This window comes from Drosophila subobscura, chromosome J, assembly GCF_008121235.1.
Source record: "Drosophila subobscura isolate 14011-0131.10 chromosome J, UCBerk_Dsub_1.0, whole genome shotgun sequence".
Lineage (NCBI taxonomy): Eukaryota > Metazoa > Arthropoda > Insecta > Diptera > Drosophilidae > Drosophila > Drosophila subobscura.
This window is the reverse complement of record NC_048532.1, coordinates 6,594,969-6,610,714: the sequence shown is the minus strand read 5'-3', so window position 1 is coordinate 6,610,714 and position 15,746 is coordinate 6,594,969. Positions and strand designations below refer to the sequence as shown.

General features: G+C 48.4%; 4 protein-coding genes across 5 annotated transcripts; 3 read left to right on the top strand and 1 right to left on the bottom strand.

The window, feature by feature from the left end:
• The first annotated feature begins 3,276 nt into the window (after window positions 1-3,276).
• LOC117893344 lies at window positions 3,277-4,778 on the top strand. Its single transcript, XM_034799934.1, has 2 exons — window positions 3,277-3,567; window positions 3,657-4,778. The coding sequence occupies exons 1-2, from the start codon at window positions 3,277-3,279 to the stop codon at window positions 4,776-4,778; spliced, it is 1,413 nt and encodes a 470-aa protein (XP_034655825.1).
• A 416-nt stretch (window positions 4,779-5,194) lies between these two features.
• On the top strand, window positions 5,195-7,530 carry LOC117894178 (polyol transporter 5). 2 transcript variants are annotated; one of them, XM_034801084.1, is made up of 4 exons: window positions 5,195-5,324; window positions 5,367-5,667; window positions 5,879-6,051; window positions 6,108-7,530. In XM_034801084.1, exons 1-4 carry the CDS (start codon window positions 5,274-5,276, stop codon window positions 7,239-7,241), a joined length of 1,659 nt encoding a protein of 552 aa, XP_034656975.1. In that variant the 5' UTR covers window positions 5,195-5,273; the 3' UTR covers window positions 7,242-7,530. The 2 variants fall into 2 exon arrangements, with proteins under 2 accessions (XP_034656975.1, XP_034656974.1); XM_034801083.1 differs by having other exon boundaries at window positions 5,197-5,667.
• A 301-nt stretch (window positions 7,531-7,831) lies between these two features.
• LOC117894179 (D-xylose-proton symporter-like 2) lies at window positions 7,832-9,813 on the top strand. The gene is made up of 3 exons (XM_034801085.1): window positions 7,832-8,051; window positions 8,236-8,411; window positions 8,469-9,813. Exons 1-3 carry the CDS (start codon window positions 7,880-7,882, stop codon window positions 9,612-9,614), a joined length of 1,494 nt encoding a protein of 497 aa, XP_034656976.1. The 5' UTR covers window positions 7,832-7,879; the 3' UTR covers window positions 9,615-9,813.
• Window positions 9,814-10,045: 232 nt separating this feature from the next.
• LOC117893343 (ATP-binding cassette sub-family A member 3) lies at window positions 10,046-15,169 on the bottom strand. Its single transcript, XM_034799933.1, has one exon. It carries the CDS (start codon window positions 15,167-15,169, stop codon window positions 10,046-10,048), a length of 5,124 nt encoding a protein of 1,707 aa, XP_034655824.1.
• Between the last annotated feature and the right edge of the window lie 577 nt (window positions 15,170-15,746).

Genomic DNA, 15,746 nt, shown 5'->3' with positions numbered 1-15,746 from the left:
GAATGGAATTTATTGGCGTGCATTAACCGACACAAGGACTCCACTCTCCAGGATATACATGCACCATATATTAATATAAGATCTTCCCTGTGTGCGTGTGCCACAATTGTCTTGTCTTGCTGGCTCTTGGCCCCGGCTAAAGTGCACATTTGTTGGCTTTCTTTATGCTCACAAGAAGTTAATCAGGATTTGTGGGCCCATCCCACCACGCTCCCAACTCTGACTCTGACTCTGACTCTGTCTCTGACTCCAACTCAGAGTCTGATAAATTAATTTGTGCGTTGACTGGCTTGGCATTTTATTGGAATTTGCATAAACATAATTTCCGAAAAGGTTGCCGGTAAATCCTCTCCTCACATGTAACAAAACACTGCAAAATAAATAAATAAACTAACAATAGATGGAACGGTCCGATGCCGCAGTAGTGGGCCAAGAAAAACTCTATTATTTCAGTACATTAACTTTGGATTTATTGTTTATGGCAGCAGCTGTGTGGGTAGGGGAAGTGCCAGTGGCAGTGGCAGGGACGTTGCTTCAAACGTCGATGCCTGCCTGGCCTGGCCCCTTATGTCAAAGTTGGCCAACAAATATCGAGTGAAAAGTTGGCTAAAAACTAAAACTGAAACCTTCTTCAAGCCGACTGAAACGTGACTCTCTTAAGGGGCCAGGCCTTGTCCTTGGACGAGAGTTTTGTGGCAACATTAATTGAAAGAGCTTTGTTGCCAGCCTTGTCGCATCATGCCACATCATGGGGCTGACATAATATGCATTTTAAATTACGTTTGCACACAAGGCGTATGCGCAATATGACGAGCACCAGGCCGCAAATTTCCTTTGCCGGCAGCACAAATGTGACACTGCGAGACTGTCTCCCGCTCCACGCTTTATTATTTTATAGCAGGAAATTCGCACGCTGGAAAAGCCACTTGGCTTTTGTTTTTTCGGCCAAGTTTATGTTATAAAATTTTCGATGCCATTTTGCTGTTTTTTTTTTTTTCCTGCGCCGCGCCAAAGCTCGTAAATCTTTGAGCAAGTGAGCTAAAAAAAAAGACAACGCACACATGAAAAAATGGAAAATTGCCCATTTTGTGGTGTGTTTGGGAGGGTGGGGGGTTGGGTCATAAAATGGAAACAGATCAATATAACATTTATTTATATTTTCGCTTGAGTGGCCATAAAAATTTCTCACTGCCAGTCGCCGTATTTTCATTCAAATGATCATTTCTGGAGGCGCTCTAATTAATACAAGGACGAGCATGTGGGTGGAAAAATACTTCAAAGACTGCCTCCGGGGGGATTTATGGCCAGCAGCAGGCCGGAAGTGTCACTTGGCAACTTTCGGATTGTCTGTCGAGACAAGCAAACTTCACAGCTCCAAAGCAACCGAAGGACCCCGAAGGCGTTGAACAAGACTCCAAAATACCCCAACTCCAACTTGAAGCTCCTCTGCGCCTCCTTTCCCTCTCTGCCGCTGTTTGTGTGTGTGTATTTATGTAGCGATAAAATTAAATTTATTTTAACGCCCAGCCAAAGGTGCAGAGGTGCTGGAGGGAGGCGTGGCATGTGCGCACATAGTCAAACATTATCGCCAACTTGGTCGCAAGTTGCGAAACTTGGATGCCCGACCAGCACAGCGTTTGTCTATCCGTCCGCAGGCAGGAAATCGCTGGAATCGGCCCCCCCCAAAGTCTGCCACAGGGAAAGCCACCTGCGATAAAAGTTTCTACGCCATTTTCCACTTTCCTCGCCCGTTCAGCTGTAACTGTAACTGTATCTGTGTCTGTGTGTGGCTGAGTGTTGTTTGCTGGGCATTTTTGGGCATACGCATGAGTCCTTCGCTAGGACTAATGCTGCCTATAAACAAGCCACCAAATGCAATGCCATTGCCAATGGTGCCGGCCTGGCCGGGGCTTAATCTGCTAACAGAAGTTAATATGGCCTGCCGCAATGCAGTGGCAGAGGCAAACGGAGTGGGCACAGGTACAGGCTGCCCCGCCTCCCCTTTCTTTCTGGCCACTCTGCAAAATTTTCATACTGGTTAGAGCATAAACTTCAACAAGGGGAAACTGCATGCAAGTGTTGTGAGAAGATTGGAAATGGCATGCAAAAAAATATTAATATAAATTCGAAAGGGAGAAGTAGCAGGCATAACTGTACATTTATAAGTAAGGAAATAGTAAGGATACAAAATGTAATCGAAAAATCGATTGGAAAGTAGTAGAAAATGTTAGCTTATAGAAATGAATATTTCATTGAATATATGAAGCAAATATTCTGCAGGAAAAACGTCCATTAAAATTCGATATATTATCACGATATGCGAGAATATTTGATGGTTTCTACTATACACATAATCGTTTCAAGCTTTATGTTTATTAATTAATAACACTGTGCGACAATTGGGATCTCTTTGAATGTAATTTTCGCTAGACAAAAATTAGGTCTTGATCAGTAAAATCATTTCCTTTAGGTTAAAATTGCAAATATATCCGCAGCATCTTTTTTTAAAAGCTTATATTGTTAAGAATTAATGCCACTAAAAAACATTAAATTTGATAGAAAAGTTCAAATTTGAGTCGCCAAAAATTATGTGAAATGTGGTGCACTTTTTAGGCTAAAGTATTACTTTTGGGGCTGCTTTTACGAGCTGCAGTTTTTGTGAACCAATTTTAAAAAGTGCCACTTCTACGTATGAGGAAGCTATTTACTTGTTCAGACCTGCTACCTTATTGTAGTCTAGTGCAAAATACATTCAAAAGTGTCCCATTTGTCGCACAATGTTATCAAAGGGTTTCCCCGATTTGCGGCATATTCTGTGAGAATTCAAAGTTCTTAAATTGTCAATTCGTTTAGCATTTAACCAATAAAACATCAACTATGCCGTATTCATGCCACATATCTAATCTTATCTGACGACGAAGCTGAAATGTTTTACAAGAATTTGTTACGCGAACCGCAACACACAAAAAAAAACCCTGAACTTTGATTAGCTATCGCCCATCGCAGGTGGGTCGGTCCCCAATGATTTATGCCAGCCAAAAATCATTTTAATTAAGACTCAGAACTTTTGATGGGCATATTGATTTTTGGCACTGCCATTTCGATTGATGCGTGCCCCACCGAGTGGATGGTTTTATTGTCATGGTTATAGTTATGATGGGGCTGCCGGATATGGTTATGGATACGAGATAAGCTGATAAACAGGAGCCATCCATCCAGTAGGGATCCATTATAAATGGGAGCTGTGTGCTGGGCCGCCTCTTAGACAACTCGAGCATGGCAGCGGATAAGTATGCGCCAACGCAGCAGGAATCGTGCACCGCTCCAGGCAGCAACCGCTCCTGGCTGAGTCGCAGTCACAAGAATCAGCCGCAGTGGAATGCCCTCGGCTCGGTGTCGTTTATCCTTATCTCGGGTGGCATGAGCCTGGCCTGGGGCGCTGGCTTTGCCGTACATTCCGCACATCTGATGACGTTCCACATGGAGGTGTCTTGGTATGCGGGCGCCACCATTGGAGCAATAGTCGGAGCACTCTGCACGCATCGCCTGCCCCAGCAGCCCGTCTATGTGAGTAGATCGGAACGTGGATCGAAGGGAGAGAGAGAGAACGGGAGTGAGAGACCGAGAGAGTGGCAATCATCTCTCTGACTTCGCAGATTATCGGCTCCTGCCTGGTGCTGATCTCGGGCATACTCTTCCTCGCCTGCCACGAGCACCACGAGGCCATCATCACGGCCCGCTATTTGGATGGACTGGCCAATGGTCTAGTGTTTGTGCCCGCCATGAGCACCGTGGGTGAGATCTCGGTGTGCGACATGCGCGGACTGCTGGCGGCGACGGTGGAGCAGCTGAGCTGCAACACGGGCATCCTGATGCAGCTGCTCTACACGGCCGTGTGGCAGGTGGACTGGAACGTGACAATTGCCGCTGATCAGGTGCACGGCGTGCTCAGCATTGTCTACGGTCTGGTGGCTCTTGCTTTGGCCTCGACGCTGTGCGTGGAGTCGCCGGTCAGTCTGCTGCTGCGCGCCAATGAGCAGCAGGCGGTGGCAGCCCTGCGGCACCTGCAACGCCCCTACATGGTGACCAGCGAGACGCTGCTGCAGCTGGACGAGCACAAGCATTATGTGGCCACCAATCGAGGGATGAGCTTGTGGGAGAGCATTCGCATGGGCCTGCCGCCGCTGCTCAAGCTGCTGGCCTATCGCTCCCTCAACGCGCTCTGCCTGACGCTGGTCGTGTGGAGTGCCCTCTACGAGACGGCCGTGCAGGTGGCAACGCACTACCATGCCTGGCCCTACGTCATATTCGGTGTGATGCGCTGGTCTGGCTGCTTCTGCGTGCTCCTCCTCATGGACACCACAGGCCGCAAGAAGCCCACGCTGTTTGGTTGCTTCTCCTGCGGCTCCTTTGCCCTCGCCTTTGCCACACTCTTTGGCCGCACGCCGCACATGAAGGCGGCCCTCGGATTGCTCTTCAGCCTGCAGTTCTTTGCTGGCTTGGGGCAAACCGCCTCCGCGGTGTATCTCACGGAGGCCTTTCCTTTGGCCATAAAGCCACACTATGTGGCCATCGTTTATATCATGGAACTGCTCCTTCGACTCATTTTCTGCAGCTCTGCGCCCAGCCCTGCGGGCATTGTGGCCTATTTCTATGTGCTGGGGGGACTCTCCATGGCCTTCTTCTTTCTGGGCATCTTCTGTCTGCCCGAGACGCGGCTGACCACGCTGACGGAGGCGCAGCAGAAGTTTAGCAAGTGGTTCAATAAGGATTTTTAGCTGAATAAAAGTCGAGTCAAGAGAATATCCAGGTTGTTTTCGCGTAATTCCCCCAATTGATTGTTGAGTTAACACGAAACAGCGAATGATTCAGCTGCCTGCTGATTGTGGATGGCAACAAAACTCTGCGCTGGGGAAGCACACGACGATCCGTAGATCTTGGACAAAAGCGTAACCAGCACTTGACGCTGGGGTGGCACTTGATGGGCACGGGGGATAGCACACCCATAATTCAGGAACATTTCGATAAGCTTCGCTTATCGTGGTCTCGGTTCTGTTTCTAATACCAAACTGGAGGAGTGTTATCAATGCCATTGCGAGAGATAAGCCTTCCAGGCCCCCACGCCTCGATTATCAGTTGGACAAGGCCCAGTGCAAAAAAAGCCACAAAAATCACTTGCCCTGACAGTTGGTCAATCAGTTTCGAATAGAACCCCAGCCAGCACGGTCGGTTGTACCCACGAAAAAAAAGGAAAAAGGAAACAACGAATCAGAATGCAAAACGATAAATTCGCTGCGCCACCGGCAGGCTTCACCTCGGCACCGCCGCAGCCAGGATATCCGCAGCCCGAACCAGCTCAGACCTACCCACAGTCAGGATACCCACCACAAGGTTATCCACAGCCACAGCCGGGTTATCAACCCGAGCCGGCATATCCGCCAGCTGGTGGCTACCCACAGCCAGGATATCCACAGCCCGGTTTCGTGCAGCAAGGAAATCCACCGCAGTTCTATGGACAGGGACAACCGCCACCACCTGTCCATAACTATGGCGCGATGCCGCCACATCATCCACCGCATCAGGATGGAACAACCACTGTGGTGCCGCCCAACGGTTGCTTCAGTCGCAATCAAAGGAACAAGCCGCAGTCGAATGCTGTGGGTGCTGGTGAGTAGCGCTGGGAATTAGTCATCTGCTCGACACTGACAGTTCCGATAAGATATAGCCCTGATTGGGGTAGGAGTGTGGGGTCTGTCTATTCCATGGAAATTGATTGTCAACCAAGTGACGTCATGCGAAGAGAAGCAATAGAAATGGCAATAGGATCCTTCAAGAACTCAATTTTAAATGTGAACAAATTCTTAATCGCTTCTTGCAGCTGGTCTAATCTTCATCTCGGGTGGCATGAATATTGCGTGGTGCATTGGCTTCCGTGGTCCGATCTTCTACTCAAGCACGCTGCACAATTTTATTGCCTGGTTCATTGCGGCCATCATTGGTGCGGTTATCAGCTGCTTCCTTACCAACAGAATCCCCAAGAAGTTTATCTTGGTAAGTGATTGCTTGCAGCCACTCGATCGAGTCCTTACTCATCTCTGCTTACACAGCTTTTTAGTGCACTTTTGGTGACCATTGGAGGCGTTGTAATGGGCGCCATACGCGCCAATGGTGGAGCAGTTGTGGCTGCCTCGTACCTGGATGGCATTGGCAACGGATTGGTGTTTGCTCCGTTCGTGGCGTTGGCAGGGGAGGTGTCCATACCGTACATGCGCGGCATGGTCACGGCCAGCCTCGAGCAGATGTGCTTCGGCATTGGCATCTTTCTGCAGATCATCTACACGAGCTCCTGGACATATTCGTACTATACCTCGTCCGGCAGCTTTACGGCGGAGAATCTGAAGGGAATACTGAGTGCAATCTACGGACTGTTGGCCTTGGGTCTGGGCGCCTTAATGACCATTGAATCGCCGGTAATAACGCTGGCCAAGGGTGACGAACCGGGCGCCATTGATGCGCTGCGACGCCTGCAGCGACCTTATACACTGACCAACGACACCTACGAACAGCTGGCGGAGCACAAGCGATATCTGGCTCACAACAAGGACATATCCACGAGCCAGAGCATTATGCAGGCACTGCCAGCGTTCCTGCGACTCACCTATTTGCGTGCCATGAACGCCCTCAGCATATCGTACTTCGTCATCGTTGTCCTGAGTGTTGCCATTGTGTCAAACTATCGCGGCGGCTCGGCGACTGGCTGGCTGGTTGGATTCGGCATCTGCCGCTGGATTGGCAACTTCATTTCCACCTTCATCATGGAGTCCGTCGGCCGCAAGAAGCCCCTGCTGCTGGGCCTGCTCGTCTGCAGCTGTCTGGCCTTTGCCATCGGCTCCAAGTACAGTGTGTACTATGGCATGAGCGGCGTCACGATCCTAATGCTGATCTTCCAGGTGTTTGCTGGCATGGCGTTCGTGTCCACATCGCCGTACCTGTCGGAGGCCTATCCGCTGGGCGTTAAGCAACACTTTATCGCCTTCACCTTCATCGCTGAGATGATCGTGTTCATCATTGTATCCTCGGCACACTTCAATCTATACGATGGCGGCAACTACTTCTATGTTGTCGGTGGATTCTATCTGTTTGGCTTTCTCGCTGGCATCTTCTGCCTGCCCGAGACGCGTTTGACCACGCTGCGCGGTGCCCAGGAGAAGTTCAACGGCTTCATCAACAGATCTTTCTAACGGAATAAACACTTTAGTGGTTTGTTGCACGATTAGGGAGAGGGAGAGAGCGAGAGGGAGAGGGAGGGTGTGAGGTATTAGTCAAACCAAAGATAATAAATATTTATGGCCTCGCGTAGCCTTGTGTGTGTTTATTCTATCGCAAAACCTTCCAGATAAGATTTTCTGTGCTGCCAAAACATAGAATTGGCTTGTCACAAATGTCCAGAATTTATTGGATGTATTTTCTTCGTCTTTGTATTTTGTATTTATATGTCAATAAAATTACGACAAAAGGGAATTTAATAAAGATATTTTCAAACCGAACAGAAAGAAAATGTTACCTGAATTTTAACTGCGAAAAGTGCAACACATGCTGCGGGGTCTCAGCCTCAACCTCGCGACGCGTTTGAACCCAATGCAAACATTCAGCGATAGATAAAAATCGAGCACTCAGATAGCGCGATATCTGACATAGCTAACAAGACCGAAATTCGAAGCGTTTACTTATCAATCGGGCAAACGATAAGATTAGTGCTGCCATCGATGGTTAAACCAAACGGGAAAGAAGCGCAACAACCTACACACCTGGAAGAACCAACCGGCGACCCACGCAGAACATTGTAGTTTTGTGCGGACTGGCGACCAAGGCGGTCATCATGCAGACAGAGAGACCAACGGCGACAGCAACCGGCTTCCAGCCTATACCCAATGGTGATCCTGGTGCTCCTGGTGCGGAGGTGCATCGGGAAATGATCTATCAGACTGGACAGGGCACATGCTGCAATCAGGATCGACGCAATCAGCCGCAGGCAAATGCAATTGGAGCGGGTACGAGTTTAAACCAATAAAAATGAGTGCAGACCTTGGCTGGCAGTGAGTCAGCAGTGAATCAACGGAATAATATATGCCTAAAAATGAACACTCTATGCCACTTTGTATACCTTTTTTGCACACTCAAACGTTGCCTGTTAAAACCTTTAATTAACCCAAAATTCTCTTCTTAACTTTGCAGCTGCTTTGATCTTCCTCTCTGGCGGCTTGCACATTGCCTGGAGCATTGGCTTTGACAGTCTCTTGGCCGAGCTGGAGGTCAGTTCCCACCTGCGCATCAGTTGGTTCGTTGCGGCCATAGTGGGCGCCCTGCTGGGCGGCTTCTTTAGCCAAAGATTAACGTACAAACAGCTCATGGTAAGTGCCACAAAATATTACAATTATTCCCTCAAAACCAAACCCTTAATTTGATAGCAACTTTGCGCCATGCTCACGGTGATTGGTGGTGTGGTGATGGGTGTCAGGAGTTTCAATGCCAAGGCCATGTTTGTGGCGAGATATTTGAATGGATTCGCCAATGGTCTGGCATTCGCTCCCACGCTGGCCATGGCCGGGGAGTTGTCCGTGTACTATAGGCGGGGCACAACGGCCTCGGCCGGCGAACAGTGGCCCACGGCGTTGGGCATCTTTGTGCAGATCGTGTGCAGCGCCAGCTGGGACACGGAGAGTGAGTTCACGGTGGAGCAGTTCCAAGGCGTACTCAGCGCCATTCTGGGCGTGATTGCCATTTGCATGGCTTGGCTGCTGACCATCGAATCGCCGGTGGACATGCTGCACAGAGGGGACGAACAGGCAGCCATCGATGCACTGAGCCGGCTACATCGTCCCAGAGCGGTCACTGCCGAAACCTACGATCAGCTGGACAATCATCGCACATATTTGGCCCACAATCAGCCAATGCGGGGACTGAGAGGATGGACAGAGGCACTGCCCGCGCTGCTGCACTTGTGCCTGCTGCGCGGACTCTATGCCATGAGCTCCAGCATGCTGGTGGCCTACACCCTGAGCTATACGAGCACCGTTGTCTACCCGGGCAACTCGGGACCATTCGTGCTCTTCGGCCTCCTGCGACTGGTCGGCAGCTGTGCGAGCGCCTTCGCCCTGGACACGCTCGGCCGGAAGATTCCCCTGCTGCTGGGTCTGGTAATGGCTGGCGGACTGGCAGCGGGAGTGGCCAGCAGATTTGTGGTGAGCGAGCTGCTGCGCGTCAAGGACATGCGGATGGCCCTGTGGCTGCTGCTGCTCTACCAGCTGTTTGCGGGCATTGCCTTTGGCCCGAGCTCCGCTTACCTCTCGGAGGCGTTTCCGCGCAGCGTGAAGCGTCAGTGCATTGCCTTGGCCTACGCACTGGAGATGATCATTCAGCTGGGCATTTGTCGTGTGGATCTCAGTCGAAACATCGATGGCATAGACAATATAGCTGGATTTTTCTTCAGCCTGGCTGCCCTGCTGCTGGCAGAGTTTCTGTGCAGTGTCTGGTGCATGCCGGAAACAAAAATGACGACACTGCGGCAGGCACAGATCAAGTTTCGAAATTTTGTGGTCTCACAACAAGCCTAAAAGTAGGCAATTCTCACACACAAGACCACCCCTTAGATATAGTTGAAAATAAATCTGTAATCTATATAAGAAACACACTGAAGTTCTGTTTCTTGTCTTATCAAAGTGTTGGCCAGCTCTTTCTCTTCTGTCAGCATGAAGAGCTAATTTTAATTTGATATTCGGGGGACTCCGCTTGTCAGATAAGCATTTACGACGAGTATTTGCCAGCCTATCAATTTATCTTAGATAAGATGGATCGTAAAGAAATGTTTGCTGCAATTTAGACGGCCATTAGCGTCATCAATTATAATCATGCCACAATCAAGGCACTTTAAATGGTCTCATTTATTTATAGACTATTTAAAAAAAGAGTCAGTCACTGCTGAACTTCGACTGAGGAAGATTTGGGTTAGATTTTATAATTTCTTTTACCATTTCCAACTCACCTTTTAGTTCTCCTCCGACTGAGCTCGTTTTAAGGCAAAATCCAAGAATATTTCCTCCAATCTTGTCTGTATTATTAAATAATCTTCGATGTCTAATTTGTCTCGATTATTTTCTATTAAACGAAATAGTTTTGACCACATTAATTGCTTCAAGGGAATGTAGTACGTGAGCATGCCGTTGCAGGTTTCCTTGAGCACTGCATCGGGTATTTCTTTGGCAATAAACGAGTTTAGTTTTAGAATTCGATTGGCTAAATCATTGCCATTATTTAGTTCATTTTTATTAATTTTTTCCTGCTCCTCCACTGACATTTCGGAACTGGAAGAACTTTCTACTGCTCGCTGCACACTTCTGCGGGAATGCTTCACTTTTAGCTTCAATATGAGCCCCTTTGAGTATCGATTTTTGAGATTCTGCACAGATCCTATGCACTTGAATTGTCCATCCACCATAATGGCCAAGCGGGTGCACAGCGTCTCGCACTCATCCATGCTGTGGGAGGTCAACACAATCGACTTGCCCGATGCCCTTATGTGTGCGATTCTTCGCCAAATCTGCCGCCTGGCTGCAGGGTCCATGCCACTCGTTGGTTCATCCAAATAAAGGATCGAAGGGTTACCAATAATTGAGATGGCAGCACTCAGCTTTCGCTTATTGCCACCGCTATAATGTTTGGTTAATTTATCAATGTGCTCGTGGAAGCCGAAATATACGGATAGTGCTTCACAGATCTGAGGCACATGCCGCCGTTGCACGCCCTGCAAGAGGCAATAAATGCGCAGTGTCTGGCGACCAGTTAGATCATCGAACAGCGCATCAAATTGCGGACAATAGCCAATTTTTTCGTACACTTTACGCATTTTATGGCACAAGTTTCTGCCTTCTACATAAGCAAATCCCGCAGTGAAGCGCGCATCGCCGGTGAGCATTCTGAAGGTTGTGGTCTTGCCGGCGCCATTGATGCCCAGCAGACCAAAACACTCGGCTTGGGTCACATGAAATGAGAGATTTTTGACCACAAAATACCTGCCATAACGCTTGCTAATGCCATCCACCAGCAGGGGTATCTTTTTCCGCTGTGTGTTTGTCAGATTTTTAATGAGGAAATTCTCCCGCTTGACATCATCGTTGTCGAACGTGGACTGACCCTTCGATCTGCGACGTTTGCCCAGCGAACACAATAGTTTATAGGGATTGCAGCACACAGCCTCACAGGCGCATATTTTGGCATCACAAATCATGAGTAATGAGAGCAAAAACACGGACAACGAGCAGAGGTAGATGATCTCTGGCAGCACACCGGGATGCCGCCAATCAAAGTATCCGGGAATGTTGCAGCACACGGGAATGCTGCGACAGCGAATCTTTTTTGACATTTTTCGCACACCCGCAAAGCTGCAGCCACGACGAATGTTGAATCCAATGTGAATATGATGAATGGCACTCGCTAAACAATAATGGGGGAACACGCGAAAGTACCAGGCCAGCTGCACTGCAATGTGCTTCAGTTGGAAGGCTTCAAAGGACAGCGCCAATACTAGCATGAACAACGCCGTGCCCGTCAACGTGGTGGCAATGACAGTGCGCGTAAAGCCCGTGGCACCATCCGAGAAGCAACTGGAAATGGCATAGCTGAGGGGCAGTGCAGCCAAGCCAAATAATAACAAAATAGCAAAGTATAGACCCAGGTCGGAGAGCGTTGAGTAGCCAGGCTCCTGGAAGGCGGCAATTGTGAGTATGGCCATCAGGGCAGACAGCGAGAATATGGCATAATCCCACAGCAACTGGCTGATCCAATAAGCAAACACATCGACGCCGGTCAGGAACTGCATTAACTTCGCACGCGTCTCGCGCTCCTTAATGATTGGAATGACATAAAGAGCCGTCACGATGCTCATGCAGAGGCTCAGATTTATGGCAATTTCCGCACCCAAGCGCTGTCCCTTGTTCAGACGCAAAGTCAGAGTTTGATTGTTGTACGGCAGTGGGGCATTGGTTACACCCGTTTTGGCCTGCTTGCCCAGCATTTCCACAGCCAGCGCATTGTGCAGTAAGTTGAGTGTCAAAGGAGCCGTATGCAGTGGCTTGTTATTCAACCAAACTGTGAGTTTATCCGTGCCAATGGTCAACCCTGCCAAGTACTGAAAGTCAATGCGTCGATGCTGATCTTTATCAATGCCCAAAATGTAATTTTCCACAGGGGACTCGCTCGTGTTCATCAGCTTAAAGCCCAAGCCATGGCTGCGCAGGTGCTGGGCATAGCTGGAACCCAAAGCTGGCATTTGTTGACTTGAATTTTCAGCGTGAAATATCACATAACCCTTGGGATATTGATGCAGTGAAATCTTCAGGGCAGGGAGCGCGTAGTAGATGCGACCACCCTTTGAGTTGAGGATTGTTAAAGACATAATTAAAATGGGCAGAAAGAGTTGCATCAACAATATCCAAAAGTTGCGGCGAGTGATGTGAGCTTTCTTCAAGAATAGAGCCTGCCAGCGCATGCAACAGCGCGTGTGCCAACGTTTCTCCTTCATTTCCATATCGGAAAATAAATCATTAAAGCCCTGCCCCTCTTGTGGCTGAGTGGAAGAGTTATCCGGCGCTACGTGGCTAACCTGCAGAAAAACATCCTCCAAAGTCGTGACACTCACGCCATAACCATCCAATTTCAGCTGATTCGACTGCTGCTCGAGGGCATTCAATAAGTCGGGATATTTCTTGGAGTATTTGTTGGGCAGCAGATAGGCAATTTCACTGCCGAATTCACTATCCAGCTGTATGGCTGGCAAATGTTTATTTAGCAGCTGTGTCACCTCCTGCACATTGCAATTCTGTTGCTTCACACAAATCAGTCGATAGCCAATGCCGAAACGTTTCTTGAGATTAAACGAAGTGCCATAACACTTTAGTTTGCCATCACACAAAATGGCAATGCGATCGCCCAGGACATCCGCTTCGTCCATGTAGTGTGTGGTAAGCAGAACAGTCCTCCCGATCTTCTCCGCTTGCAGCAGCTCCCAGAGACTGCGACGTCCGGCTGCATCGACACCAGCGCTGGCCTCGTCGCACAGCACAATGCTGGTGTTTCCACAGAGCGCGCAGCACAGCGACAGTTTCCGCTTCATGCCACCAGAGAGTTTAGCAGCAGCAATGCGTGACTTGTCCTCCAGCTCCATTAATCTCATGTATTTACTGACTTCCAAGCTAATGGCAGCCGCACCGCGCACTCCTTTCAGTTGACTAAAAAATCGAATATGATCCCGCACCGTCATGTGGCTGAAGAGAATATTTTGTTGGGGGCAAATGCCCAAGGATCTGCGCGCCGCTTCCAGTTGGTTGCGTATGTCAAATCCGTTGATTAATGCCGTGCCATCCGATGGCTGAATTATGCCCGTTAGCATGTGAATTGTTGTTGTTTTTCCCGCACCATTCTGGCCAAGTAAAACTGTGATCTCGTTGCGATACATTTTCAAGCTCAATCCATTGACAGCTTTATGGGTACCGTAGTTTTTGTGCAGATTGCACAACTCAATGCCAATATTTGGATTATTTTTACTGGCATTATTTGCATTAAGTGGCAGGAGATTTGCATTGGCAGAAGGACTTAGCAGCTGCGTCCAAAACTTACGCCGACAAGGATAATACCAGCGTCGGGTCAATGCCGAGTCTCCAGCAAATATTTGTTCCGCATATAGACATATTATCAGATAGATTATCCCGCCAATTGTGAGCATCAAAATCACATAAATCAGCGATAAGCTGTCATCCAAGGACACCGGCTGGAACATGTTATTCCAGCGAGCGCCCTCGCCTGCGCCCTCCCAGGCCATAATCACATGAAAACCAAAGCCCAACGCCGTATTTGACATCAGCAGACACAGGACAAGTTTTGTGGCCAGGTTCAAGCGATCATAGTAGTAATACGAAAAGGAATATGGGATGTAGGTGATGAACCACAAGATGCTGGTGGCAGCCGCCGAAGTACTCGCCTTGGAAACGAACACGGCAATCATGAAACAAAAGCAAATGCTGGCAAAAACATATGTGTGCAGAAATACCAGCAGGGGCACCCAGTGGGAGTACGTTAGGATGGCAACAGATTTGTAATACTTGCCCAGGAGTAGGCCCATCAGCAGGAGCACCACAATCATTAGCATAATGTAACTCTTGATGAACCACGCCAGCCAATGGATCCAGTTGTGGATGCCCATCAGTTTCATGATATCCTTCAGCTGCAGCTCCTTCTCGTTGGTCACTTGCTTGGCTACAAAGGAACACGGATAAATGAAGCTGAGAAGAATAATAAAGGACAACAGCTGCTGCAGTCCACTCAGCAGCGGATCATGAATGTACGATCTATAGGGAAACCTTTGGAGATGTATCTTTGGGAGCTCCTCCTCTTTGCGGCCCGTGCTGAGCTGCAGCCAGGACATTGTCAGAGCATGTTGCAGTGGCAGAAAGCCTTCCCTGATGTAGCCAACAGGCACACCGCCATCGCTGGCATTACTGTTGCGTGGCCCACTCATATCGTAGATGGGAAAGAGATTATTCGTCCGCCAAGTTTCCACAAATGGCCCGTACATGGTGCGCAGTTCGCTGGGAAATCGAAGTCTGTAATTGAATGTAGATGGAAATCCCCGCTCGTTCACTTCCGCACTTGTCGCTTCGAACTCCACGCCCGCCAGGTAGTTGTGCGTCACTAGATCATATTCCATGTGGGAGGCAGTGTCATAGGATCGCCAACTCAAAAGTCTCAGCCGCATGGTGGCAGCAACGATAATTGCACGATTAGCCGTGCTATCCGGCGTGTAGCAGAGTATATTTTTGGGTATATTCAACGATCCATTATCGTGCATAATTAGATTTCCGTGTATCACTGATTTGTGAAATAAATTCATATCCGATATGGACACGGGCGGGTACCTGATTACAGGCATCGATTCCGGCTCCACCAGCACACGCAGCACGACAATGAGTAGCAGAAATATCACTGGTAGAATCAGGGCAAATATTAGTTGAATTTTCTGGTTCCATTGCAGCGTCCAGTTCTTCCACAGGAGCAGCTTCAGCTTCTGCCAATCGCCAATTGGCTCATAGGGTTGCGACGAACCACCAGGTTCGCTCATTTAGATTAGTTTGGAAATCGAAACACTGATATATCAGTGGCATAAATATCAAAGAAAATATATATTTATGTGTAGATTTTGTCTAGAACTTTATTGATACGCGGCGCGTGTCCGAAAACAAAAAGATTCTCTCATTAAAATCGCATTATCAAACCATTTTTATTAGGGAGAACTTCGCTGACAATCAATGCTTTTCCATTGTTATAAAATCTGCAAATATTTTACTCGTTTAATGCCACATCTGCCACATGCTTTATGCCCTGCAAACTAGTTCCCCATTGAACTGTTTTGCTCACACCTCGCAGCACCTAGACCTTTCTCTCGTATCGCGCAGTCAATAAATTTGTCAATGCTTTTATGAATACAAAAAAAATACTCACAGTAGTGTGTACATTGTACATACCATATACATATTCAAATTTAATTAATTTATTTATATCCAGTAATCAAGCTGATAAGAGCGCGCTGGCTGGCTGGCTGACAGAAAAGTTTTCTATGCTTGAAGCGCGCCTTATCTTATCAGCTGAACGGGGTGCTCTCTGCTCAGTAAGTGCTCGCTCGATGCTCTGCCATTTAT

Coding starts and splice junctions, on each gene's coding strand:
- LOC117893343 (XM_034799933.1), bottom strand. CDS start 15,169: ATGAGCGAACCTGGTGGTTCGTCGCAACCCTATGAGCCAATTGGCGAT.
- LOC117893344 (XM_034799934.1), top strand. CDS start 3,277: ATGGCAGCGGATAAGTATGCGCCAACGCAGCAGGAATCGTGCACCGCT. Junction 3,568..3,656: donor TGCCCCAGCAGCCCGTCTAT/GTGAGTAGATCG, acceptor CTGACTTCGCAG/ATTATCGGCTCCTGCCTGGT.
- LOC117894178 (XM_034801083.1), top strand. CDS start 5,274: ATGCAAAACGATAAATTCGCTGCGCCACCGGCAGGCTTCACCTCGGCA. Junction 5,668..5,878: donor GTCGAATGCTGTGGGTGCTG/GTGAGTAGCGCT, acceptor CGCTTCTTGCAG/CTGGTCTAATCTTCATCTCG. Junction 6,052..6,107: donor TCCCCAAGAAGTTTATCTTG/GTAAGTGATTGC, acceptor CTGCTTACACAG/CTTTTTAGTGCACTTTTGGT.
- LOC117894179 (XM_034801085.1), top strand. CDS start 7,880: ATGCAGACAGAGAGACCAACGGCGACAGCAACCGGCTTCCAGCCTATA. Junction 8,052..8,235: donor GGCAAATGCAATTGGAGCGG/GTACGAGTTTAA, acceptor TTAACTTTGCAG/CTGCTTTGATCTTCCTCTCT. Junction 8,412..8,468: donor TAACGTACAAACAGCTCATG/GTAAGTGCCACA, acceptor TTAATTTGATAG/CAACTTTGCGCCATGCTCAC.